Raw genomic sequence first — 27,944 nt, forward strand, 5'->3', positions numbered from 1 at the left:
GGGGGGGAAAGAAAAGGTGTTTCCCTCAGCGCAGCACGGAGTTTCCCCCCCTAGTTCAACGAAGAGAGGGATATGGGGTCTTTTTTGCTATCTTTATGGTGGGGTTTTTTTTGGGGGGGGATTATTACTTTTGATTAATATTTAATTTTTGGGGGGTCCCCCCCCCTTACACGCCTCAGGGGCCGCGCATGCGCGCTGAGGTTGGCGGGGAGGGAGGGAGAGACAAGATGGCGGCGCCCGGCGGAGGGAGCGTGGATGATGATGAAGCTGAGCCCGTGTTGGGGAGGTTGGAGGAGGAAGCGAGGAAGAGGCAGGAGAGGCTGAAGGCTCTGCGGCAGAGAGCTCTGCAGGTGGGAGGCGAAGGGTCGGGGAAGCGGCTGGGCTCTGGGGTATGGCCTGTAGGGGTGGGCCTCGCTGCGGCCTGTGCTGTGTGAGGGGAGAGCAGGAAAGCTGTGATGATGACAGCTGGGCATGGAGGAGATGGGAAGAGATAAGGAGGGGGTGATGGAGAAGGCTGAGGTAAGGAGGAGGGTTTGGTGTCTAGGAAGGAAAGATGTGTTAGATAGATAGAAGGCAGGCCAAAGGGAAATGATTTGAAGTTAAAAGGAGGGGAGATTTAGATGGGATGCTCTTTATAGCGAGGTGCTGACATAGGCTGCCCAGTGAGGCTGTGGATGCCCCATATCTGGAGGTGTTCAAGGCCTGGTTGAATGGGGTCCTGAACAGCCTGGTCTGCTATTAAATGTGGAGGTTGATGCCCCTGCCTGTGGTGGGGAATTTGGAGCCTCATGATCCTTGAGGTCCCTTCCAACCCAAGCCATTCTGTGGTTCTATGATAAGCCATTTGTTCATTGGTAATGGCAAGAAGATCTCCAAGTGGTGACCAAACCCTCTGAGGTTTCAGCTTGTGGAGGATGGGTAAGAAAAGGAGGCTTGTGTGTAAGGGTGTTTGGTGGAGGTGGTTTGTTAGGGTGCTTGGACTGTAGGGGTGAGTGTTAGTGGGACAGAGTATGTGTGAGGTGAGAAGGCAGCTTTTAGGGGTGTGGGGATTAAGTAAGGGAGTGTGGTGAAGGGATGATTGTGGGACAGGAGCAGAAAAGTGGAGATTACAGAGAGTGGATTAGGAGGACGTCCTCAGTGTGAGGAAGGGGTTCTGGAGTGAAAGGGTTTGATAAAAGGGATGTGAGCACTGGGGGAGGGGGATGGGATTTGGGGTTCACTGCTGATCAGTGAGGAGCACCAGGGCTTTCTGATGGAGAAAGAGTGGTGTGGAGAACCATGATGCTCTGGAGTGAAGGCTTTTGTCCCTGGATGCAGGGATGGGAGGAGCAGAGAAGCAGGCATGGTGGGGATGCTGATGCTGTGTTTCTCCTGGCAACCTGCCTCTTCTGTGACCAACCCTCCTGCTGAGCCCCACTACTGATACTGGGTCTCTTCTCCTGCGTGCTCTCTGTCCATGTTGCTTCAAAACAGGGGTTTTTATTGCAGGTGAAAGAAGAATTAAGTAAATAGGAGAAACTTGGCAGTCAGTGCAGTGGTACCAAGGAGGGCTGCAGTGATTCAGTGTCTCTGCAAGCACTTGTGTTGCTTACTTCTTTTCTCTCAAGCTAATAAGGGTAGGAACGAGTCCCTACAGGGGGAAGGTAGAGACTTTCTTAGTCACACCAAGATGTGTTTAGTGGCTCTTGGTAGACTTGTCTTGCTGAGCTTATCCAAGCCCTTTATATCTCTGCTTACTCTCGGCTTTTGCAGCATCCCATGGCAGAGTTTTGCAATTTAATGGAAAAAAATAAAAGACCTGTAAATTCATTAGATGAGAGTTGCCTGGAGTGTTTCTTTTTGCAGATGTAATGAGAAGCATTAAATAATCATTCTGTCTTCATGATCATACAGCACAATTCATCTCTATTCCAGGTTCAGACTGTGGTCTGTGAGGTCTGTCTTGATACGCAAATATCTCTGAACTGGGGAACCCATTCCCCATAGAAGTGCAGCCAGAGTTGTTCTTTTCCCACGTGTGTTGCTTTACATCAGGCTCTGAATTTCACTTGTTGCTTTATTGCTCAGCGATGCGTCCTTGTAAAACCCTTCTGCAAGACTTGAGTTGCTGCTGGATTTCATCGTGAATCATCTCGCCTACAAGCGCTGTCCTCAAACTACTCGTGCCTTTCCCAAGCCTTCTACAGTCCCCAAAGCCTGGAAAGGGGGGGAAGATGGGATCTGCTGCTTCTCTCCTGCTATGATGGTGCAGTGCTTGGGCTCTGAGGAGTGCAGATGCTGCAATTCACATGTTGCTTTAGGTCAGACAAGGAGTGTCTTCCATTCTGCTCTGCAAATGTGCACTCAGTTTTGGTGTGAAGGTGATGCTCATCTTTTCCTAATTAGTAAGGAAATCAGTGAGATAATGCCCAAGCTTTGATACCTGATGCACAATCTCATGTGCAATATATATATATATATATATATATATATATATATTTACTCCATAAAAATTGGGATTCTTTAAGTTCTGGGCATACTTTCCACATGAGATGCGTCACTTGATGTTTGCTTATACAAATGTACTTAAAATAGCATACAAGGTGATGCTGAAGTTCCAGACTAAATGCACGGCCTTGGCATCAGCAAAGTTTACAGTTGCAAGGTAATACATTGAATCAGGTACATCATCAGAGATGTCATTTCCTTCCTAAATTTAAACTGAATAGGCTTTCAGTTGCAAGTAATCACATTGTTGCTCTGACTCGTTGGCATACAGAATATTACTTCCTGCTCTGGCAAAGAAATGTGGTTCTGAATTGTCTGAGTGTAAATATTTAATTTGCAAGCTTTCCTCCTAAGTCAAGTCAGAATGTCTCACAGCAGCTGCTCCCGAGCTTCCACATCTGTCTTACCTGCTTGGATGGCAGCAAGGCTTCATTTGGTGCTTTGAAACCCTTGCTGTCAGGGTGTCATCCAGACTGGCTTTGGAATGAGTGTGATTTAGGCAAAGGAACTTGTTTTCTATAAGCTACGAGAGTTCTGGCAGCTCAGGGATTGTCCATCCTTGTGTTATACCCAGATCTGAAACGGAGGAAGGCGAAGCAAGGGGAAAACAAACCCAGCAGCCTTTATCTAGAAGCCTGCAGGAAGCCATGGAAAGAGCTGCTGGGAGTTGGCATGAAGGTAAACTTTGCTTCTGTGCTGGGGAAGAGGAAGTGAGCCGGGAAGTTCTGCAGCGTTGAACAGAGCTCTGCACATTTTTTGCCTGTTTGGAATGTTTGAACAAGTCACTGAAGCCAGCCAGTTACACAGCCCAGGCTTGGCTGATGTTTTCATTGCCGCCCTCAATGAACAGGAAAACCCCACCAAGTGTTTTGCTGGGAGCTCTGTGAAAGTCACGCGATGACATTGGCCTTTCCCAGTATAAGGGTTTTTGCTTTGGAAGGGAGTGAGAAACGAGCAATGCCAGCTCTTGGTGGGGAAAATGGAGACTTCTCCTTAACGTGGGTCTGCGTTGAACTGGTTTTGCAATGCTCTGTTTGCCTGAGGCTTGTGCCGATACCAACCAAAGCGAAGGCTTTATCCTTGTATTGTGCAGTAAACCCTGATTATCTGCTGGTTCCTATGTCTGTTTTTCTTGCCTAATGGCTGAAAATCAGATTAGGACATTGTGTTTCTCAGGAAGACTTTTTTTCCCCCTCTTTTGCTGATTTTGAGGTTTGACTTCACTTACCTTCTTTATTTCACGTCTGTAGTGTAGCTGTTTCTTACCATTACCCAAGGATCTGTTTCAAAGGAGAACCAAGAAGAGGTTTCCTGAACCTCCCTGAATCTGGAAAGCTGAAGGTTGTTGAAATTCCTCAGCATTCGAAACCAGGCAACTTTCTGCTAAGCCAGTTGATAATTAACTGCAGTTATTTGTGTTTATGAAATGCTTACCCACAGGTCGCCCTTGAAACCAGCTCTCTGATGTGTCCACATCTGCTGCTTTGGAGTTGGATGGACACTCACTTTAGTGATGGAGACCCATAAGGATCATCGAGTCCAGCTCAAGGGAGTGAAGGGAGGAGATCTGAAGCCTCTCATTTGGCTTGAATGTAGCATCTTAAATGCTTTTACCTTAGGAGTTTGCTTTCAGTTAAGTCTGTATATATATTTAGGAAGGGGTTTGAAGGGCATTTTGCATAGCACCAGTGGAGCAAAGAAGCAGTGAAATAAAGAGGTACATGTGTTATCTCTTGCAAGGAGCTGAGTGCTATCCCTGCAGCTGCTTATTTTTAGCAGTAGATACTGGAGTGGTGGAGGGCTCTGTCTTGGCCATGTTAACCTGGCTTTGCTCTTCTGTTTCAGCTGTCGAAATAATTTCTGCTGTTGAAACAAGAGGAAATGCAGTGGCACATTGCTGCTGTGTTAATGTGAGTGGCGAGGGACAGCGCTGAGAGAAAACTTCCTAAAACTGGCTTTGTGATACTGTGTGAACAGAGGTTTCGGCTTGGAGCTGGCTGGGTGAATTGAGCTCCATGGAGGTGCTGAGAGATGCTTTGCTCCTTTGCTTCTCTCTACCAGATTTTAGGTTACATGGTGCTTTTTCCCCATGGAAATCCAGTCTGTGGGGTGTAGCATTTAGCCCCCACAAAGAGCAGGAGGCAGCTAAGGCTGAAGTGCTCAGGGTAGGCAGCAGGAAGGGGCAGAAAGTCGATGAGATCTGATTTTTCCCTGGTGCTCGTTAATCTTGAGTTACTTTTGCATTGCCATGGTAATGGACAGAGGGTTTTTACATAATTTTTCTCTTTTCATCTCAAGCCATGGAGAAAAAAAAAAACGATTAACTGTTCCTTTTCAACACCAGCCACGGTGCTAAAACCTTGGCTCCTTTAATCTGCTGCACAGGAGTCCCAGCTGTGCCTCCTGCTATGGCTTTTTACTGGAGCTTTTGAATGGCTCCTTGGAAATGCTGAGTGACACGGAGCCTCTTTTCATCCCCAGCTGATAGTGGGAGCTCCAGTGGGATGTGCTGCACTGCAGTGCTGGCTCTGAATGCAGCTGGGGAAGACCGTGTGTAATAAGCTTTCCTTTGGGAAATCTCATTTAACATTCAAATCAATGAACTCATCCTTAAAATTCATTGCTCTGTAGGTACTTCAGCTACCCATGAGATGAATCCAGGAGGAAAGCAGTCCTGCCTGCTTCTCTGAATGCAAACCTACAGCAGTTCCTGCAGGAATTTCCCTTGGCATCTCTTCTTGAAAGAGTGTCTCATACTTGGAATGCAGCTTCATAGAATGGCCTGGGGTGAAAAGGACCACAATGCTCATCCAGTTCCAACCCCCTGCTATGTGCAGGGTCACCAACCAGCAGCCCAGGCTGCCCAGAGCCACATCCAGCCTGGCCTTGAATGCCTGCAGGGATGGGGCATCCACAGCCTCCTTGGGCAACCTGTTCCAGTGCATCACCACCCTCTGTGCAAGTCCTGAGCTCTTAAGCTTTTGAAATGATGGTAAAATTCAAAGGAGGTGTTTGCTGAAAAAGTATAATATAGTTAAAGGCCAGCTGGAAACTTGTATTTCCATGTAAGTGTTTGATTTCTTTTCAGATTCTATTTGGGTGCTTCCAAAGCTTTTCTTTCCTTTGACAACTCACAGTTTCATTTTGGTGTTTCTTTACCTGGGGCTCGATGCTTGTTTTCCTGATGCCCTCTGTTCCAGAAGTACAACAAATGCAAATCTTTTTTGCTACTCAGCTCAGTCTGGCACAAAGTGGGAGCATTTCAAGGGTAATGTGCTTTCAGCTGGAAGAAAGTGATTTGAAATACAAATGCCGACAGGAAAAGTAAAGTATCTGAACTTCAGACAGTCCTTAAGCTGCAATCATGGCTCAGAAATGGGGCTCCAGAGCTGATCTAAGCAGCAAGTGCATTCCTCAGTGGATTTGGTACAGCTGCAAAGGACACTTTCATAAGCAATAATCAAGTGACCTTTAGCAGCAAGGCATTTGGAAGGTGTAATCAGGGGTGATAGTGAAGCCAATGTGGAGATGTAAGGCCAGCCAAAAGCTAAGGACAAGCTGAAATAAGAAAATACTGTAAATATCCAGATTTTTACCCACACAGATGGCTCTCTTCAATTTGATCTTGTATAGCATGTATGACAAGACACACTACTCTTCCCTTTGTTCTTGTCTCTCTTGGGATAGAGATGGCTTTGTGCCCTAAGCTCCAGTATGTGGCAGCTTCAGGTTATTCCCACTGCTTTGTGCAAAGCAGGCTGTCGGGGAGAGCAGCAGTGCCAGGGGGGAGACACTTTGGCTCCAGCTTTGCATCCTCAGCTGTGCTGCAGAAATCCACGTTGCTTGGGACTGTGTTAAGGCACAAAGAGAAAAAAGGCAAAGAGACCTTTACAGTCATGGTTAGATGTTACCATGGATGTGCAGGCTTTTCTCCTTTTTGTGCTTAGCTTTGCAGCTATTAAACTCGTCTCAGGCAGCGTTTGATTATTATTGCAGCTAAACGCTGAGGATCCCCTCTGAGATAATCTCCCGTTTAAAAGGTCCGCTTGTTTCTATCCTTTCAAAGCAGAATATCTGCTGTGGTGGCACAAGGGAATACCACTTGTTTTCCATAGGGAACCATCAGTAAGATGGTGCAGTGCACTGTATGGAGCAGCCTGACCTGTGGGGTGATGTATAGACTGACCTGAGCAGAGCAGGGGCCTTTCTCCCCACCAAGCCCTTGTAAACTGAGCAAGTGTAACAACCACTGAGCTGTTATTAAGCAATTTTGGCCAGAAAGCTTCAAACAGAGCTTGGAAAACCAGAGGAAGAAAAGCAGAAGCCTTCTTGATGGGACTACAGCACTCAGGCTGCATGTGGTGGGGAAGGAAGGATCTCCACCTGCTTTTCTCTTTGCATCTCTGAGCTGCCATGAAAGCTTTTGTGGTTGTGTCATGCGTCACATAGGAAAAAATCAGCTTGGCTCACACCCAGCCCTTTGTTTCTGTTCAACGTTGCTTTCAGTTTGCAGCTCCCTGCCCCTCCACGCCTGCATGGGTTCACAAGGGGAGGCCACAAAGTTGATGCTTCCTTTACAGGGCTGCACTGAAGAGATTTACCTCTCCTTGCTTCTTCTTCAGGTCCCATCGCTGCTGTCCCTGAGGTCAGTGAATCCATGAGTGCCAATGAGTGACCTGGACGGTCTGTGGCCCTGCAGCTTGGCTTGCTGCCCTCCCCTCGTGCTTTCTGCTGGGCTTTTATGTCAGTGGAGCAAGCAGCCTGAGTTCCTGGAAGCAAAGGGACGAAGTAGCTGAGAAAACAGTTGCTGTGGAAACAGAGCGTAGTAAGGTTATTACAGCGAGAATAAAGCACACACTTAGGGCTACAAAGGCTTCATTTCTATTCAGGCTTTATTAGGAAAGTAATAAACTATCACTGCAGTGCTCGAATGGCTGGAGATGGAAGCCTGCAGACAAAATGATCGTGCTTCCACCAGCGAGGCAGCTGGGAGCAGGTGGATGGCTTTGGGAAACACTCCTCAGCCCTTATGTCTCTGGGGCTGATATGGGTAGTGCTGTAAAATGCCACTTGGAGAGAAGCAGGTCCTCCATAGACTGCCTCAGGGTCTGGGGGGCTGTTGTTCATCCCTAAGGTGAGCAGGGCTTGGGCACTATTTGGTACTCAGAGAAGTTGTGGATGCCCCATCCCTATAAGTGCTCAAGGTCAGGCCGGATGGTGCCCTGGGCAGCCTGACCTGCTGTCTGATTTAGTGGTTGGCAATCGTGTCTGTGGCAAGTAGGCTGGAAAACATTGGAGATTCCTTTACAACCAGAGCCTTTCTATGATTATCTCGGATCTGGAGCTTGCTGGAAGTGCTTCTTGGCAAGGCAAACTGCAGGCAGCTCTTGCTTTCCTGCTGTCCACAGCCAGAGCTGTTTGTTGGAACAGTCTGCCCAGGGAGGTGGTGGAGTCACCATCCCCATTGGTTCTGAAGAATAGGATGGATGTCACTCTGAGTGATATGGTGGTGATGGGTTGAGTATTAAACCAGGTGATCTTGGAGGTCTTAGCTCTGATTCTGTGAATGGTGAAAACTAAAAAGCAATATATTCTCAAGATCTCACTTTGTCCTGCCCTGAAGCTGAACAGTGTTCTGTCTACACACCTCTGCTGTCAGCCCCATGGAATATTGTGCACTTGTTAGGATAGCAAAGTACATCTGTTTCCCATAGGAATATAAAGTCAGTGGTCAGAACCAAGGCAGAAATTTGTGTCTGCTTATTCCCAGCTCCTTGCCATGACAAACAGTGATAGTAATAGCTGGCTCCTCTGAGCACTGTTTGCCAGGTTTTATGCAAGGGGAGCCAAATAAAGACAAGTTCTTTGCTTCTGCTCTGATTCCCAAGATGTTTCCGTGCAGATGTCAGCCAGCTCTGCTAGGTCCTGTGCTGGGGAACTGAGCTTCAGCCCAATGGGATCAGATGGAAACCAACCCAGCAGGAATATGAAACGCTTCTGTCTGCTTTGGTTCCTGGAGCTGACTTATGGGGAGGATGCCCACCTTTAAGCACTGCCTTTTGTGGGTCTTGTGCATTGGTGAAACTGTGGCTTTGGGGCTTGGTCTGATGACCTGCTGCACCTTTCCAGTTGATATCCTGTGTGTGACCCTGGTACCAGCTGGTTCAGGAAGCTTAAGCAGCTTTTTTTTTGTCTCCTTTTTGTTCCGTTTGTTTGGCTTAGGGTTTGTGGGAGGGTGAGTCCTTGAAGTGGTTTCCTATGGGGTGAAGTGAGGTGTGGCCAGTAGAAATGAATGGGGATGAATGGGGACATGGGTGGTGGTGTGGTCACCTTGGAGGAGATGAGGGGAGGGTAACAGTGCGAGCTGGGCTTGTGGGAACTGGGCTTCTCTGCAGGGTTGGGCTGGGCTTGGTGTGCTGGGAAGGTGACTTGTGTTTCTTTTCTAAACCAGAAGCCATACATAAATAATGGAGTGTGATGGGGTTAGTGCATGGCTAGAAGGGCTCTATTGACTGTGACCTTGCACGGGGCATGGAAGAGAACTGCAGTTGTTAAAAGCTGGCATCCCTGCTATGCCCAATTACTCCTGTGTTGGATGGGAAGACTTGGGTTGCACCTCCTATGAAATCACTGTTCTCATTCAGCCTCACAGTATCTCTCTGAAGCACCCTCATTTCATGGATGGGAAATTAAAACCTTATTGCTGGTATAACGCACGCATCATAAAGAGCGTGAATGAATGTCTTTGTGTTGCTGGGCCATCTTTTAGCTACCGAACCATTAGGCTGCTGCTCAGTAATAGCAAAGTTTTCTTTTAAACCTTGTTTATTACCCTTGTAGCCTCCAAGCAATTAATAATACTAACCAGGATAGTCCTGGTGATCTCCACAGGCAAGTGTATTTCCCCAGCATCCTTCTGCCTGCCAGATCAAATTCAGATGCAAGGTACAGAGAAGACCATGGCTGGGAAGCAGTGCCTGTGCTGCTGCCATTGCTTTAATTTGAAGGGGAAAAACAGATTCCAGAAAACAGGTTAATCATCAACTGCAAAAATGCAGAGCGAGGTTTGTCTTGCACCCAAGCAGTGCTGTGTAATTAACATGAAATGCCTGCTGATTTATTTAACTTCTTTTTTGTTTGGTATAAATCTGGGACTGGAAAGGTGAATGCATGGACGTTCTACCCTCAGCAGGGTCCTGGTGTATAAGCACAAACCTGGCTGTGGTCTCTTCTCTCTCTCTTTTTAGTTTCTTTTTCTTCTTGAGAGAAATGAAACTGCTCATGTGTAGCGGTTGGTTTTGCTTCTACTTTTGTCCTGGAACAACAGAGGTGACACATTAACTCACTGGAACATCTCTCAACTCCAGGCCAGCCAGCCTGTCTGGCTTTCTCTTCCCTCCCTCCTTAGGGAAAAACCTGTTCAGTTCTCCAAGATAACTGGAGCATTGTCCACATCTGCTACAGGCAGCTTGAATATCACTAATAGGTGTTTTGTGATGACTCTTGGTATTGTATGGAGGATACTAAGTTGTCCCTAAAGGGCATATGAAGTGATGACTTTGGTGGAGGCCTCCTTTTGGGAAGCAACTTGAGGTTCATATGTCCTCAAAGCACTGCTTTGACTCTCAATATCAATTAATTGATGCTTTGTAAATCAACAGAGACGTGGCTTTGCTGTGAGCATGCATACACAAGAAGGAAAGCCTGGCACGGGGGCTAATAGGATAGAATATGGTATTTGTTTGGCATAGAGACTGGGAGAAAGCTCCCAGTAAAGCGTGAGCACCTAATGCAGTCCAGGGTGCCTGGACATCCCTAGGAGGGTGACAGCAATGCTGGAGCAGCATTTGGTGTTGCCATAATATGGATCAATGCCATGAAAAACAATGGAGTGTGAATGGAGAAGGAGATATAACCTTAAACTCAAGAAGGGCCCAGAATTAATCTGAAATGTGAACTGCTTGGTAGAGTATGTGCTCCTTGGGGCTCAGTCATGCTTGGGTTTTGCTTCTTGTGTTGGATATAGGGAAAGAGTGCTCAGGCATTGGCACAGGTTGCTCAGGGAAATGCTGGAGTCACTGACCCTGAAGGTGTTCCAGAACCAAGGAGATGTGATACCTGGTAGAAGGTTAGTGGCCATAGTGGTGATGGGTTGAGAGTTGCACTTGGTGATCTCAATGGTCTTTTCCAACCTTTATGATTATGGGAAGCAGTAACAACGTTCCTCCTTTATTGGGATGGAGAAGTTAACATGCAATGTTCTGGTTCTTCATTGCCTGTATAAGGGCTCCAGCTTTGCAGTGGGTTGTTCTTCCTGCTCAAGCTTTCTGCATCTAACTGTGAGACTCATGTTTTTGCTCTGGTGTCCTCAATATAAGGTTTGTGGTTCTGGTCTCGGGGGAACATTTGTGACACCGATCTCACTGGGGACGGCAGTTTGCTGCCTGAAATATTCAGGCTCTGCTGCTGAAGAGCTGCACTCAAAATGCAAACACACTGGGTCTGAAATTGTCAAAATGGGTATATTTTGAAAAAAACTACAAACCACAGCCACTTCGGTGTTCTTGTGGCTTATTGGAAGGGAGGAAATACTTGAATGCCTGCAGGGATCCACAGCCTCCTTGGGCAACCTGTTCCAGTGCGTCACCACCCTCTGGGTGAAAAACCTTCTCCTAATATCCAATCTAAACCTCCCCTGTCTCAGTTGAAAACCATTCCCCCTTGTCCTATCACTATCTACCCTACTGATTGGAAACCTTGGTGACGTTCAGAGCATTTGGTGACGTAGCTTCTTTGCATTCCTGGAGCTGCTGGCATTAAACAGCCCGGGAGGGCAGTGAGGTTGCACGGCAGCACCTTGCCAGGCTTCAAGGACATCTCAGCTTCAATCTTGGCCAAGCAGAAAGCACAAAGTACCAGCATGTGCCGTGCTCCTTGCAGGACACTGCGACTCCGTCCTCATGCATGGCTGCCCTGACCACTATGTGCAGAGGTTGAAGAAATTGAGGAAAACAATGACTGTAACCATTAAATAGTTGAATGCTTGGTATCTGGATGGTGTTTTCATAATGAAAATGAGACTTGGGTGCTTCCCAGCTGGATGAGAAGTGAGGATGGGCTGCTTTGAACGCCAGCTTAGCTAGTTGAGTACTGAGAGCAGCGAGGTGCTGGCACAGGCTGCCCAGAGAGGCTGTGGATACCCCATCCATAGAGGTGTTGAAGGCCAGGTTGGATGGGGGACCACTGCCTGGTCCAGTGTTAAATGTGGGGGTTGGCAACCCTGTCTGTGGCAGGGGGGTTTGGAGCTTCATGATCCTTGAGGTCCCTTCCAACCCAAGCCATTCTGTGTTAGCACAACCATCCTGTAAACCTCAAATGTGGTCTTTAGTAACCTTCTTGGTCCCTGCAGAAAATAAGTTGGTCGACATCTTCTCTCAGGGAAGAGGAGAAGCTGTGAGGTCATTTTGTTGACTATTAAGGTTGCTAAGGGCTTGCTGGATTGCATTTAATATGGGTGCGCAGGGCCAGCTGAGCTGAGTAGTCTGGTGGCTTCAAAGAAACAACTCTGCTAAGGTTTGGAGGGGAATGGAAATGGAGGTTGGGTGTGCTGGATGATGCAGGTAGGTATCAGACTGTTGCAGTATAGGAGAAAGGCCAGATCTGGTTAGAGGGGGAAACAGTCCTTCAAGAGACTTTAAAAAGACATTGGAAAGAAAAGAGGGAAACAAGTACAAGCTTGACTTTATCAAGTGTTATTTGGGAAGGGGTTAAGTGACACGGTTGCCTCGTAGATGAATGATGAGCTGCTTTCCAGACCAGAGTGATGAGAGGATGTTAAGACATCTAGGAAAAAAAAACACTTAAATCAGCGGTTGTAGGCAATTTGCACCCAGGAATCCTCAAATAATCAGCTGAAGAGATTGTTAACCTGCTGTGTTTTGATTTAAATCTTTTTCTGAATGCTGGATAAGTTTCAAAGGGCTGGAAGAGTGCTAATAAAACACCACTGCTTGGAAATAAAGGCAAGAGGGGTTGGTTGGGTGAAGGCAGTTTGCTGTCAGTGTGGAGCAGAGGGATGAAAAGAGCGATTTGCTATGCGTTTAATGGGGAGAGGAGAAAGGGAGTGTCATTTTTGTCATGTAAATGTGATTTAGTGAAGGAGTGGTGGTATTGCACAACATGCTGCTGAAAAATGACAGCTCTGAAATAGGTAACTGATACTTAGAGCTCAATGGAGGATTGAGCTCAATCAAAGGATTGTCAGCCAGCAGAAGTGCTGCTTTGGGGGCCTGTGACTTGTGTACCCATTGTTCCCATTGCTCATCCAGCTGCTGAAGGAAAGAGTGGCTGCTCTTCCTGATGTCTTTGGGTTGAGGAGGGATGGCTGGGTGAGACTTCCCACATCAGAAGCGTTCTGAAGTCAGGCTGGGCAACTTGAACGTCCCTTTTGGCCTTAAATCTTTCAACGTGATGCGAAGCAAATTGCTTCCCTTGTTATTATGGGAGAATGAACCAAAGGGCTGTGAAGACACCTACCAGGAAGGGAAAAATCATGATAATATGCTAAAAGCCTGGGGGGGAGCATAGCATTTCTCAGAACATCGATTGCCCAGAGCAGAAGCTTCTTATAGGTAGGCATGGCTTTGCTGGAGGGAAATTGAATATGCTATGTGTAATGCTTGCTTGTGCTTACAGTGTGCATCAACTGAGCTGTCAGTGTCCATCTCGACTGCATATGGAACTGCTGTGTGTGTTCCTTGTTCTGCCTGCTGCTGGAAAGGAGGAAGGCAAACCAATGTTATCTCCACTGACCGAACACCAAGGCTTGTGTTGTACAGGATCCAGGCTCTCAGCCTGGCAGACATCACCTAATTCCCACCCATGTTCTGTTGGGTGCCTGGGCTGTTAACTCGTCCCCTGTTAAGTCTGCTGTGCCTTGCAGGTATTGGAGAAGGCAGCTGACACCCTTCTTTGTACAGCCTGATGCAAATCTTGTTGGATTCCTGCCTTGAACAGGCAGGGGATGAGATTCTTTTAATCTCACAGCTCTTTGTGAAGAGTGGGAATCAGGCAAGTAAAAGTCTGCAGGTTGGTAGCTACGGGGCAGGGGTTGCCAGTTGCCATGTCTGCAAATTAAATAGCTGGGAGACTCCAAGCAAGAGAAAGCTTCTTAATGCCTGAGCTTCATCTTATGACTGTCTCCTTGCTGAGGCTGAAGGATGGGAGTGACTTTGTTTGCAGGCAGTTGGCAAACACTCTCACAGACCACAGCTGGGTCTCCAATCTTAGGAGCTCCAGCTGGTAGCAAAAGCTTTGCCTTGAAAAGAGGAATTGTGAGAGCGCAGGGGCTTGGGGGGTGAGGGGTTGTTTTTGGCTCCCTTTGTGGCCTTAAGGTTTTAAATGAGAAAAAAAGTAGAAGCGAAAAAGTGGTGAAAGTTGAATTGGTGCAATGCTGGGGGAAGCAACCACCGATGAGCAAAGGGAAATGCTTTAGATCACTTTGAAGCAGGAGGTGGTGATGAGGCTGAGCCCTGAGCGCTTCCTTTCTGAAAGCTTTGCCACAGCTGTTGGGTAGCAGCTTTATGAAGGGGATGGCAAAGGGGCAGATCTCTTGAGTACAGCAGGGAACCCCAAAGACACTGCAGCTGTGTTTGAGCTGTCGGACCGATCCTTTAAGAGCAGAGAAGAAAGAAGAGAGCTGGGGTGGCAGTGAAACACAGAGCTGTAAGATAAGATGCATCCGAGAGCCTGTGCCTCTATCAATAAATGATCGTGGTAATGAGATCTGACACAACACATGGCTGCAGAGCTGAGTCCCATGCAGTGCTGCCAGCCCTGCTGCCCTCCAGCTCTATGTACTCCCTGTTGTTCAGCCCTGGCTGCTGTGCTACATCCTCACCCTGAGCTCCCCTGCCCCTATAGCAGTGGTTTTGTCATTCATCACTATGCAGAATACCCAAGGAATGCCATTTCCCCACTCACCCTCCAGCTACTGCCATCTCTCAGCTGTGCTCAGACAAGAGGCTGTGAACAGGGAAGCTTAACACCTTAACCCTGTTAATTTGTGCTGAATGCAGCCTGAGCTGTCTCTGTGCTGGAACAGATGGGCATGTACAGCTGTGCTCACTGGTTCTTTGCGTGAGGGCAGTCATGGTGCGAAGCATTTCAGGTGCAGATCCCAAGGATTTCAGGTAGCTATTCCCTTAAGGATGTGCACACTTTATCATATTATATTATTTATCATGTTATATTATATTGTTATATTGAGCCATGGTGGTTTGTGGTTATCATCCCACTTTTGATCCAAAGTCAGAAGGAGTGGCTGCCCCACCAGTGCTGCCATTCTGTGAGACTTAGGCTGGAAGGGAACCTCATGAGGTTCAACAAGGGCATATCTGGAGTCCTGGGGCTGGGGAGGAGGGAATAAGAAGGTATTTCAGCATATGGGGGGGAAAGAAAGATACGCAGTGCTATGGGACGTGCAGGCTTGTGGTGGGAAGAACAGCCACTGCTTGGCATGAATATTGTTGCCAAGTGTATTTCAGACCGTGTTTATAAACCTTGCTGATAAAATACAGACAGGAATGAGGAGGATGTGGGCTGAACGTGTGTGTGTGTAGAGTGTGAGGAGATGAAAGGGATGAGAAAGTGAAAGAAGGCGCTTCCCACACCTTGAAATAACATGGGCTGAGCACACTGCCCATGCTTTCCTCCAGCAGAGCTCTTCATTGGGCAAGAAATAGCTGTACGAGTGATGGGAACTTATGGGCTTCGAAAAACTGAAGCCTGCATTCAAACAGGGAGAGCAAACTGAATGGGATATTGATTGTAGGAATGACCTTTTGTTTTTTAAGAGGCAAAACCATTTCTCTTGCACTTTGGTCAGGAGCTGAACCCAAACAGCTCCATTCACTGATGAGCCTGAAGCAAACCAAGCCTGGCTCCTCTCTCCCAATGTGTTGTCAGTGTTTTTTTCACCCAGGTTGCAGTATAGAATTATAAAGCTTGTATATTGCCTTAGCGATGGACTGTGTAACTCATGGATGGATGTTTGCCACCAAATACGCTTCGTTCAGCAGTTGAATGGAATTGGTTCATCAGTGGGAGACCAAACACAGCTGGTTACTGTTAATACTTAGTACTTGTCTGGGTAATAATAGAGCTAGTAACATGACTAGTGAACTGATAGTGTTGTCTGGATGGTACAGAACGAGCCTCCTGGCTGTGCTATTAGGGAGAAATCTGGTTATGTTACAGCACAGAGTTTCAGGGGCTGAAATCAGACCCACTGCGGTGCTGATTGCTGTCTGATTTCTGTCACCTTGTTTTGCAGCCTGTTAAAACGTGACTCCTGAGGGTATTGTTGGCTCTTCTTTGCCTTGGTGGCCCCATCTCTCTGCTCTCCTTTTATTGTGAGGTTTTGGTGTGGAGGTGTGATGAGGTTCCCGAGCTCTGTCATTGATTGCAGCCTGCTGTTTGCTTCCTGAATTGATGCAGTTGCTCTGTAATAAGGGGAATATCAAAGCTGAATAGTGTGATTGCCTCCAAGGGGAAGATTTGATTCTCCTTGGCAGCTCTAACATTTGTTTATTGTGCTATCTGGACAAGCAAAATAGAGGAAAAAGGAAAGCAGGCTTAATTTCAAGGTGTCCTAACTGAGCAATAACTTCAGGCCTTGTGCTGCTGCCTGCCATGTGCCCTGGGGAGGGTTTCTGTGCTGGGCTCCTGTTTACTCCATGGTATTTCCAAGGGCTGAGGCTGACAGATAACTTCTCATCCTTCCAGAATAACAACAGTGGCGAACCTGAGGCCAAGCAGTTCAAAAAAGAAGATGAGGAGGAGGAGACTGTCAAGCACAGGTAATTATTTATTTATTCTGACTTCTCCTTTGTGTGGACTGTTCAGGGCACAGCTCACCTGTTTGCTAATTAGGATCTTCCTTGGCTTCACACCTGCAAGTTTTGTGGGCTTTTTTTGGGGGGGGTGGGGATGGGGGTGAATAACTTGCTGCAAATAGTCTGAGATAGGGGAATGAAGAGAACCCTCTGGCTGGCAATGCGCTGGAGTGTTGCAAGAGGATGGTGATGTTCTCAGAAGCACCCAGAGGACGGATACACTTCAGACTCCCCCCTTAGCATCAGGAGATGCTCCAGCCCCTACCCTCCCCCTCATCTCTGCAGCCCTCTGCTGGGCTCTCCCCATCAGTTTCCTGTCTGCCTGGAACTAGGGGCCCTGTGCTCCAGTTGTAGCTTCACTAGGGCAGAGCAGAGGGGAGAAGAACCTCCCTTGCCCTGCTGCCATGCTCTGTGCATTGCACCCCAGGGTCCCACTGCCCTTCTGGGCTATTAGGGTACACTGCTGGTCAACCAGAACAGCCAGATCCTTCACCACAGAGCTCCTTTCTAGCAGCTCAGCCCCTAACCTGTACTAATGTATCTCGTTATTCCTCCCCAGCCAAAGGACTCCATGCCTGCCCTTGTTGAACCTCATCAGGTTCTTCTCTGCCCAGCTCTCATCCTGCCCAGGTTTTACTGAATAGCAGCACAGTCACACTGCTGTGCTTTCTGTCACTTACACGTGTGTGGTTTGGAAAGTGCAGTTCTTTTTTCCGTGAGCGGAGACCTGAGGACTTTGCAATGTACACACGGCTGTTTAACTGCAGCTCACCACTGTTCTTTCTTGTCACTGGAAAATATGAGCACAAAACTAACCCAGGCAGGGTGCTGCTCCTGTCGGGACCAGCTGACTGCGTTTGGTTTCCTGCTGCTACCAATGCTATCAGATCAGCTTTGGAGACAACAGGGGGTAAGGTTTGCTTAGAACTTTTTTCATCACAGCATCTTTGTGCATCAGATCTTCTGTTGAGGGAACAAGTGCAGCAGAATCTGCACATCTCTACCTGCTTTAGGTTCTCTTACTTCAGGGGATAACTCTCAGCAAAAGCTACAAGCCTTCCCCAGACTGCCAGCATCAATTTTGTTCTGGGAGAGATACTCTGGTCTGATCACTGAAGCTGAGCTTTTACTGTAGGCACACCTGGAGGGTTTTGTGCTGAAAGAGCGCAAGGTCTGGGCTGTAAGAGGTGTTAAAGATCTTGGAAATGATGATGAATAATGAATCAATAGCTCTTGATTTCCAGCCCTGCCACTTGATACACTGCATAGCCCTGTGCTGAGGAGCATCAAGCTAGTAGTGACGCTCCTGCACCCAAGCTGAATTGGACACTGAAATCCCTTCAATAATCCTTTTCTCCACTGGGACTGACTTTCAGCATGGGGTCTGCTTCTTTTTAACCACTGCTGAGCATCCTGAAGCATGTCAGAGGTGATGTGGTGTCATCCCAAATCTTCAGCATCGCTGCTGCCAAGTTAGGAGGTCACTTCCTCTAACGTGCATGTTGGTGAGCTCTCCTTGTGCAGCAAAGCCTTCTGCCCATGGGAGATGCCCTGAAGCTTCAGTGAGCTTATAAAGATTGGAGGTTATTGGGTGTGAACCTTCTACTTCAAGTCAGCCTTGTGCTGATGCATCATGCTGATGTGGGTGCAGGGAATAACACCTTTAGGGACGGCAGCAGCTTTTGGGGCAGAAAGTTCCCTTTCCAGATCAGTTTCCCCTCAGGAGTCTGCAGTTCTATCCAACTTCTTTGTGTTTCATCAGGATCCCAACATTGATTTGCAAGGCAAATGAGAGCAAGGAAAGGGAGCTCTGCAGGAAATGTTTGAATCACAAATTTGGCTGTGATGATTCCAAGGTTTACAACTGAACTCCATCCCATCTAGGGGTTTTGTTGCTTTCTGCTCGACTTGTTGAATGCTCTTTTCTCTGTCGCTGAAATTGGATGTGTGTTTTTAAGCAAGCTGCTAACTCGATTTCATCTTAGATTTTCATTTCCTGGTAGTGAAGCTGAGCTTACTCAACCCTTTGAAAAAGGGAACTGCTTTGCACTAATGCCTTGTGTGCTGGTGATGAAAGGTAAGCTGAGCTAATGTGAGCAACAAGGGGTTCTGGTAGCCTGAGTTTGCCTTCCCTGCTGGTTCTGCTGCTTTCTCAACCTGAAAACCACCACGCAAACAACCAAAGGCAGTGAAACCCATAAGTGATCTTGTGGCCCATATATAGACTTCGAGTGACCTGGAAGTCATTTCTGCCTTTCTCGAGGGCAGGAACAGCTTTGCCTGCTGCTTCACCTCCCTGCAGCTTGGCTTTAGGGCTGGTTTTCACCCAGCTGAGATGTTAGTGAAGGGCTGAGCCCATGTTGGGGACTGCACTTCACACCCTGCACTACAAACACAAGCGAATATTTTCTTGCTGCTGATGCACCAAAACAATTTGCAGCAGCTTCCTGTTGGTTTTTCTTGTTTCTGACCTGTTAAATCCTCCCCGCCCTGACTTAGTTTTTTTTTTTCTTCCTTGTTTTTATCTTTCACACTGCAAGATACCACCGCAGGAACAAGTGCTGACGAGGCCCTCTGTGAAAAATGCAATCTGCTTGCAGCAATTTCAGCTCCGGATATCTCTCATCTGCCTCTCAGGGGAGCTTATATCTGTAATTGCTAAGAGCTTGAGTTGTTATTATTATTATTCTTTTTAACCAATTTTGCTTAACCCAGTGACCAGGAAATGCCTCCTGCTGTGGGGCAGCCTGCCATCAGCTTCTGCTGTTGAAGGGTGTGGGTGGACTTCGGCCCTTCTGTTCGGTTCCTGCAGGAAAAATGAGCTGCTCTGCTTTGAGCTTTGAAGTTCAGCCACAGTTCTGCAAGCAGAACTCGTCAGGGATGTTAAAAATGTCAATAAATAGCCAGGGTAGGGCTTGGAGAAGGAAGGGGGGGAGCCAAAAATCTTTGCTTTAACTAGAAGTGAAGCTGCAGCAAAGCTGTTGTTAATCAGATGCATGGATAACCACTGTGCAGAGCTTCCATGACCACTGTGCAGAGCTTCCATGCATCCTGTGGTATGGAATGATTAACAAACAATAAGAGTATGGGTGAAAGGAGTTGCTTGTGTAGGCTAAGCCTGACACGTGTATGACGATGTGGTGTTACTGATAGAAATCTGCATGGGCAGCTAAACCTGTGACTTGGGCTGATGTGGAAGCTGTGTGGTAAGGTTCTGTTGTCACTTTGTGTTACTGAGGGATCCAGTGCTTGTCCTGAAGCAGGGAAGTGCAGGGCCCAGGTCAGGAAGTGGCCAGGGGTGAAGCTGGAGCCTCCCACCTCATGCTTAGTGCTGGTGAAGGAGGAAGTGCAGAGCATGGCACTGTTTTGTGGCCAACAAAAGGAATGTCAGCATCCTGTAATCACCCATGGGCTCCCAAAATACCTTCAGGACCTCTCTGTGGCTTGAGCCTCAAGGGTGGCTGATTGTTCCTGACCTTCCACCAGCTGAAGGAGCTGGAGAAACCCCATAAAGTGTGGACAAAACCCTTCTCCCAGCTTCAGGGCCTATCGCCAAGCTCCTGGTGCTGCATCCTGTGCTGCAGCTTTGAGTGCAGGTTTCCTCCTCATCGCATTTATTAAGTTACTGCCTGCAAAATACTCATGTGCCTTCTAAAGCTGCGTGGGAGGCCAGACAGCCCCGTGGCACCTGCCTGCATTTGAAGTGTTTCGCAGCTCTCCTCCTGCAGCGCTCAATGATACATCCTGGAGAAGTACATCCTGAGAAACCAGCTGTTGGGGGCTTGGAGAGAAGTGCTTGTTTTTTGGCATTCCTTGAGTGCCTCTCAGCAGCCAGACAAGGAGGAGGATGTGCTCCAACACGCTCAGCTATTTGAGCAGGAGCAGCACACAAGGTGGGTGCTGGTGGGAACCACTGCTTTCTGCCTCTGCTTGTTGCTCATTCCTTATCTGCCCCAGGTGAGGAATCCAGGGACAAAGGGAACAGCTTCACACCATTATCAAACGACAGCTTGTGTGTTGTGTCCTATGGAGGTGCCTCAATCCTGCTGCAGGATGGTTTAGGGGAGCCTTCACCAGCCTTCACTCCAGCTGCAGGGAAGCTCCCAGACAAGCTGCGGTAGGAGGGGATGCTCACAGATATAAAGGAGCAGATGTCAGAGCTGTCTGCAGGAGTGGAGAGTGTGAAAAAGAAGGGTTTGTGAACTGACATCTGTACTAGGATGGATGAGTGCTGCACAGCAAGTCTTGCAGTGCCCCTGAAGGGTGATGGTGCTGAGGCACATGGAGCTGGGACAGTCCCCCAAATCATCACTTATACAAGGGTTTGGGACCTCACCCGTGTCTTTTGTAGCAGTACCTTCTTGACATGTTCAAACAGTGCTTCCTAGGACCATCCTGCAGCGAGTGGTATTTGGAGAAGCTGAGAAATGAAATGAAATTCTTGCCATGGTTGCTCTTGTCAGGGCAGTATGGTTTCAAGCAAGTTGGAGGGGTTGTCATAAAAGAGTAGAAGGCTCTGGAGCAGCTTGAGGAGGTCAAACATTAACAAATTGTCCAACCAGATGGTATTTCTCCAGGACTTGAGAAGAAAATAAGCCAGAGCAGCCAAGGTGAGGGTGGGAGTACTTCCCTAAACTGCTTCTAAAGAACGAAAAGCCTCTTTTGGGGAGAATCTGGGTGTTAAGAGTGGCTTCTTTTTTGCTGGTAGGTTGGTTGTGGTAGAGGAAGCACCCTCACAAGTGTCAGGTCATCAGCTTGTGGGTGCTTTACCCACCAGATTAAAGAAGTCTTCTTATCAGTTATAGAGTCCCATGCAGTTTGCTCCATAAAGCCCTTGAGGCTGAAGGAGTAAAGCAGAAATAACTTTGAAGTTGGCTTTGAGTGTCCTGCTTTGCATCGAGATAAGTCTGCATTCTATGCATACCCTGCGTGCCCTGCCACTTCCAACACTCCTGTTTCAAGGAAAGGCTGATATTCCTCCTCCTTCCCAGGAGGTTGACCCCCATCTCATTGCAGCTTCCTAGGAGACATCACTGAGGTCTCCCCTGAGCCTCTTCTCCACACTGAACAACCCCATCTCACTTAGATGGAACACTCTTGTGTTCCAGACCCTTCAATGAACCATAATGGGAAGTGGATTTGAGGAATCCCTGAGTCTGAAACAGGGAACCTGCCACCACCGTTGGGCTCCAAGGAGAGGTTTGTGCATCACTTCCCTTTGCAAACCCTGCAGTTCCCCCAAAGCTTGTGCAATCCCAGCATCTTGGTACTTCTGGTCCTGAGTGAGGATGCAGGATGCTGTGTTATCTGCGTGGGGGTACTGTGTTCTTAGCCAACCCATTATTGCTGGAGCATCGCACCCTGCAAGCTGTTCTTGCTAACCTGCCTGCTGTGTTCTCGTTCTGCACAGGGCCTATTGTTAAGTCTGTTGTCTTTGTTGTCGTGGGAACTTTGATAATTTGAGCAGCGTGCTGGGCTGTCTCTGTGGAACGCAGCGCTGGAAGAACTGCTGACACCTGAACTTTATTTAACCTACTCCGTGGAAGGCCAGCAGCGTCGTCTTAAATATGTGTTTTTAACCCTTGCCTTCCTTCCTTCCTTCAGATTGTTTGGGGTGTAGCACCTCTGGCTCCTCATCCATCTGCTCGTTTTCAGAGATGCAAAGAAAAACAGGCAGACCACATTGAAATAGGGAGACCAAGGCAACAGCTTCTGCTTTTCACTGCTGGGTTCACTCATGCCAAAACCTCTGAGGAGTAACCACGGGTGTGCTGGGTGCCAGCAATGACTGGAGGCAGGTGTGAGAGCTCCTCCTGCATCGTGCACTTAATTAAAGGGATCGATCTGTGTCTGTTTTCTCCTGCAATTGGGCATGGCTTTAATAAGGATCTGAAAGCACCAGGGGGAACTTGGAGGGTGCGGGGGGAATCTGGGTGCAGCACTTCTGTTCTTCAACCCTATGAGTGGCTGCTTCCCTTCTGCTCTGCTGCTGTTGCCAAGTTATGCGTTATGCTTTTTTCCCCCCCTCTTTTATAGTCTTATGGATAAATCTCCAGTGAGCACAGAGCACAGGCAGTGCTGTGCAGCAAGGCTGAGCAGCCATCAGCGTGTGTGCAAAGTGATGGGTGTGAAATATCTCCTTTCAAGGTGTAGTGCTAACATCTTGCTGAGCTGAGAACAGCCAGTTTAGCTCATAGCTCTTTTGTTTTAGGCTCTCTGACCTTAGGGGGAGGCTGTGTTTGGTTCCCATTCAGCTGCAAGGAAATCCTTCTATACGCGAGCTAAAACAAGCAGGAAGTGTGGGAGAGGTTGCACATTTGCATTCTGCAGGGTCTGATGTTGTCACTTGGTATGATAAATCCTCTCCAGTGAGCAGGAGGCAGCCCATGGCCAGATGGCCAGCATCACTGCCTGACATCCCATCACCTCCAGGGTCAGTTAGCAGCTTCTCTCCCTCCTTAACAACTCAGTCCCTACTGAGTGGAGCTTGTAAAGCCCCCCTCTTTTAGTTTGAAACAGTTTTCATTCATCCCATCAAAACAGATCAACAAAGGCCTTACTGAACCCCAAATGGAACGTCAGTGGCTCTTCCCTTGTCCGGTGATGCAGTTATGCATCATAGAAGACCATTAGGCCTAAAAAGAACCACCATGCTGGTTAGGGAGTGATGACAGTCCAGGTTAATGTAATAAATGCCTTCTCCCAGGGCAGTTTAACATAAAAATACCCATAAAACTGCACAATGCAAGGCAACTGCTTCCTCCTTCCTTTCACCAGTGCTGGGGAAACCTGGGCTATTGTGGCTAACGCTGGTGTGAAGGATTGGGCAACCTGGGCTTGACACATGAGGAATTTCTGCAGTGTCCTAACCTGCCTGGTCCTGCTTCCCAATGTGCTGGTTGCATTGCTCTTGAGTTACATCTTGCAGAGGGACTGCGAGAACAGAATGTGAAGTGTTGGGGAGCTGACGCCAGAGAAACAACTATACTCACATTGGACTTGATGGTCTTTGTGGGTCCATCCCAACACAGAATATTCTTTGACTGCACCAAGATAGGTTCAGGTTGGATATTAGGAACGATTTCTTGTCCAAAAAGAGTGTGGTCAGGCATTGGCACAGCTGCCCAGGGAGGTGGTGGGTTCACCATCCCTGGAGCTGGAACGTGGACATGTGGCACTGAAGGATGTGGTCAATGGGCATGGAGTGGTGGGCTGGGGTTGGACTTGGGGATCTGGGATCTCCAACCTTAATGATGTTATGATTCTATGAAACCATGGGAAAGCCAAATTTGCAGAGGGCGTAGCGGCTCAATACTGTGAGTAACCCATAAACTCCAGCTGCACCTCCCCACCACCTCAGTGGGTCAGACCCTTTGGGTGTAGGTGAGGCTGGCAAGCAGGGTTTGCTCAGTGCAGGATGCTGGAAAGGTGTTGGGTTGAGATGAATGTCACTACGGAGTCCAACAACAGCACCTGGCAAAATAGGAATAAGGCAGAGAGAAAAACAAGGTGTTGCCTGTGGGTATGGTGGCAGAGCAAATGACAAAGGTTTGCCCTTTGTGGAAATTAGTAGGATGTGCAGCTTAAATCCACACATTTTGTGTGTTCTGAAATAGCTCTGTTAAATGTCAGTCACCTCAGGCACCAACCTGAAATGATATTTCAGCAAAGAAACAAACAAACACCTTGTTGTTTCTCCATCCATACAGTCTAGCAGGGAAGTGACTCAGGTGTGAAAAGAACAACCTCTAAAAGGGGCAGAATTAGCATCTGAATGCAGGGGAGGTGTATGCAGTGAGGAGATGTGCTGTGTGGGGGAGCTTCTGGGTCACCATCACCTCCACTACACAGAAACCTGCATTGCTCCCCTTGCAGCTCCTTTGTCTTAATTGTGACGTGCCAAGAAGCATCTGGTGACCAGTTAACCTGTTGTACTTAAAAATACTCTTCTGTCCCATCCTTCCCACGTTGGGATTTCTGTGTCTGGTTATGGCTGGTCTCTGGCTTTCATGCACATCTCATTACTGTATACTTCTTTCCTAGGGAGATCATACTGCGAAACTATGACCCTGAAGATGAGGAGCTGAAGAAGAGGAAATTGCCCCCAGCCAAGCCAGCCTCAGGTGGGTGAGAGTGGGAACCTGGGAGTTGAAATGAGGGAGGAGCAGAGCAACAGCACTTCCTGAGATAGTGCTGATGCCTCAGCAAGGATGCAAGCATGCAGAGCCCTTTGCAGGTGTGCACTGCAGAGGTACACACTCCATAGAGACAGAGACCTTTGAGATCAAGCAGGACATGGCTCTGAGCAGTCTGATTTAGCTGTTGGTGTTCCTGTTAGCTGCAGAGAATTTGAACTAGATGACCTTTAAAGGTCACTTTCAACTCAAAACGTTTCTATGATCCGATTCCCTCCCACTGCTGAGCAGTCCTCCCACCAGCACTCGTGGTGCTGTGGGCATATAAAACAGCACAGCGCTCTGCATCTAGCCAACCTGTTGCAAAATGAATGAATTATACCTTTCTTTTCCAAAATCAGATGGCTGGGAAGCCTCTGTGCTCCTGGGGTGTAACTGCAGCCCCAGGTGGAAGAGTCACCTGGATGTATTTCTGGTTGCAGCTGCTGACTTCAGATACTGGGAGATGTGTCTGCATGCCCAAGCCTTGTTGGGAGTGAGAGTGGTGCTTGCAGGCTCCGTTGCTTCATCATCCCCGTGGGGTTGCACACCCTGCATTGCACAAGTGGGGTGTGTGTCTGAGCACACACAGTCCAGCCCAAATGAGAGGGCAGATGCTCGGAAGAGCCGGGCTCTCACTGCACGATTCTCAAGGAGATTGGGGCTGTTATGTTTGAATTACCTTTAAACAAATATTAGTCATGAGTCTAAGGGCATTCAGTCTGTTGTTTCCTAGCACTGAACTGCCGCATAGCTTTGAGAAGGGAGGCAAAGGGTAGGAGTTCCCTTGATCTTGTGATATGAAGTCCTCCTGGAATATATCTCTTTAAAAATGCCCTAAATAAAAAGGCTGTCTTTGGCAGTGATCTGCTAGGTAGGAATGCTGACACTGCTCTTTCTTTATCCTTTTGTTCAAGTTACAAACTTCTTCAGCTCTTCCCCTGTGTGTGGGTTGGAATTGGAACAGCAGCTGTGACTCTTTCCAGTAAAAACCCATGTTCTCTGCCAGCCTGTTTGGGGCTGTAGTGCTGCTCCTGTGTCCAGAGTAAACTTGGGCACTTCAGGCAGGGAACAGGACAGGAAACAGGTGCCAAAGTGGGTTCACATTGACTATCCATTGGGCGTATGCTGGAGCAGGATTTTGTTCATCCCTGATGGATGTGCCCTATCCCTGGTGGCCACGCTGTCACCGTGCACAGAGCTGGGACTGATGGATGAGGGCTTTTCTTATTACATGCTTTGCCATTAGCTCCCCAGTATCTGGAGGCATTTGTGTAAGGGCTGGGCTGGAGCTTGGTCACTTCATGGTTTCATGCCGTGGCCTCATAAATGAGTCACAGTGAGTCAAATTGCAACTTCAAGTCCTATGGACATGCAAAGTGGCAGGTGGATGCAGCCCTTGCCAACATGGGACCTGAACCCAATAGACTTGCTGCTGCTGTTTGTTGTGTTTAATTGGTAGTTTTGCATCGTTTGCTGATGTTTTTTAGAAGTCTCTGGTGAAGGTATGTGTGCACCCATGTGGATTCACACGTGGGTACTGCCTTATTAAAGTGATGTTGTTCAAACTGGGCTTTTGTAAAAGCTTTTCCAAAGGGCTCTGATGGGTCTCCCCATTCCTTGTTCCCTTGGTGTCCTGCTGTGTTGATGCTGATCCTGTTTCTCCATCTAGTGGAAGACAATGTGAAGGACCAGCTGGAGGCAGCTAAGCCAGAGCCCATCATTGACGAAGTGGTACGTATAGAGCTGCTCTGTGCTGAACACGCATCTCTGCATTGCTTCCAGCTCTCACTGGATGTCTTCTCTTACTCCCTAGGATCTGACAAACCTGGCCCCCAGGAAGCCAGACTGGTGAGTGTCTGCTGATCTCTGCTCCTGGAAAGGAGTGTTTGCATTACTAGTGTGTTGTCATCACCTGGAGGTTGTCCAAATTGGGCTAGAAGTGCCTCAGAAGGGAAACCTGTTGAGGGAAACATGAGGCATGGGACTGTTCTCTTCTTTCTTTTTTTTGCATGTGGCTCTACTTGTCCCTTTGTGGTACTTGTCAGCATGGTGGCTTCAGTGCCAGGGTTGTCATGTTGGTTTGCTCATGAGCTGTGTTGTTTTGTTCCGCTCCATGATGTTCAGAGGAGAGCAAAGGAGTTTCTTTCCTGCTAGGAAAGGTGCAACATGGGTGCGTTCACAACTGCCTGGGGGCAAGGATGTGTTCTGATGTCATCATTTTCTTCCCTAGGGATTTAAAACGAGACGTAGCCAAGAAGATGGAGAAGCTGGAGAAGAGGACTCAGAGAGCCATCGCTGAACTGATCCGTGCGTGATGGTGCCGTGGGGATGGTGTATGGGGTCACCAATTGTTCTGGAGGGGTGACAGAACAAAGCTCCTTGTTGGGAGCTCAGTGCCTTACTGTTGGGCAGGGAGAAGCTGGTAAAGCTTAATTCCTTTCCCAAGGGGGAAGATTTGCATGATAAAGAAGAATGGTTTGCAGGCATAGGGGCTGCAGTTCAGTTTTTCTACCCATACAAAGAGCATGTTGCAAGGTAACTGCTGTTTCTCACTTGCAGGAGAGCGCTTGAAAGGTCAGGAGGAGGAGCTGGCAGCAGCTGTTGGGTCAGCAAAGCAGGATGGAAGCGACTCTGACTGATGTGCTCCATCTGGACATGGGCTCTGCCAGCAACACCAATCCCATTGCTGTCAGGTAGAGGAGCCTCATTGCTGACCAGCACTTTGCCAGGAGCCCACGAGTCCTGGAGGAAAGGAGCAGATCTGAGGAACAATGTTTCCATCTCTGAGACTGTGGCTGGTGGATGAAGCACGTTTCGCAGACCACTTTTTAGGACCACGGAGGGTTGATGGGAGTGGGACAGACATCCAGTTTGCCTTGAACTTGACGGGAGTTGGAGCAGGGAAGATGTGGGCAAAAGGACCGAGTGCCAAAGAACGTACATCCAGGAAACTCTCCTCTCAGTTCCTTGGTTAAGAGATCCCCACAGAGCCTACAGCATCCCTTAGGGGCAGTGCTTTTTGTCAGGGTGCTCCTTTCTGCAGAAAACTGATCTCACTGTTAAAGAGAACAACAGGGTCTCTTGCTCTGGAGAACATCTGCTCAGTATTAGGGAATCTTTCCCCCATGGTCACACCCAGCATGTAGAGAGTGACTCTCCTGGAAGAGTTGTGTGCTCAGGACTCATTGACTGCTCTGTGTTGGGAGATGTGTCCAACTGAGAGGCTAATGTATGTTTCTAAAGCTTCCAGACCCTCCAGGCTGTGCAACGTGCACCATTCCTCTGTATGTTTTATAATTGACAAAGTTTGTTGTAACAAGTATTTTTCATAATAAAATTATCCCACCGTGGAGGAAGCTGTTGCTTGGTCTGTGCAGAGGCAGCT

At 48.0% G+C, this 27,944-nt stretch overlaps 1 protein-coding gene and 1 long non-coding RNA gene across 2 annotated transcripts; both read left to right on the forward strand.

Annotated features, from left to right (window-relative positions):
* Positions 1-203: 203 nt before the first annotated feature.
* Positions 204-27,909, forward strand: CCDC12 (coiled-coil domain containing 12). Its single transcript, XM_015852963.3, has 7 exons — positions 204-350; positions 16,273-16,346; positions 24,426-24,505; positions 26,229-26,290; positions 26,373-26,407; positions 26,790-26,866; positions 27,119-27,909. Exons 1-7 carry the CDS (start codon positions 228-230, stop codon positions 27,196-27,198), a joined length of 531 nt encoding a protein of 176 aa, XP_015708449.2. The 5' UTR covers positions 204-227; the 3' UTR covers positions 27,199-27,909.
* LOC146762184 (uncharacterized) lies at positions 4,286-5,545 on the forward strand. Its single transcript, XR_014943239.1, has 2 exons — positions 4,286-4,397; positions 5,119-5,545. It is a non-coding gene; the product is annotated as an uncharacterized LOC146762184 (long non-coding RNA).
* Positions 27,910-27,944: the final 35 nt, after the last annotated feature.

This window comes from Coturnix japonica, chromosome 2 (genome assembly GCF_054131305.1).
Source record: "Coturnix japonica strain WE chromosome 2, WE-NBRP24, whole genome shotgun sequence".
Taxonomy (NCBI): Eukaryota; Metazoa; Chordata; class Aves; order Galliformes; family Phasianidae; genus Coturnix; species Coturnix japonica.

Excerpts from the sequence above, each read along its gene's own strand:
- CCDC12 (XM_015852963.3), top strand. The coding sequence starts at position 228 with ATGGCGGCGCCCGGCGGAGGGAGCGTGGATGATGATGAAGCTGAGCCC. Across the intron at positions 351-16,272 it reads TGCGGCAGAGAGCTCTGCAG|AATAACAACAGTGGCGAACC; the intron begins GTGGGAGGCGAA and ends TCATCCTTCCAG. Across the intron at positions 26,867-27,118 it reads AGCCATCGCTGAACTGATCC|GAGAGCGCTTGAAAGGTCAG; the intron begins GTGCGTGATGGT and ends TCTCACTTGCAG.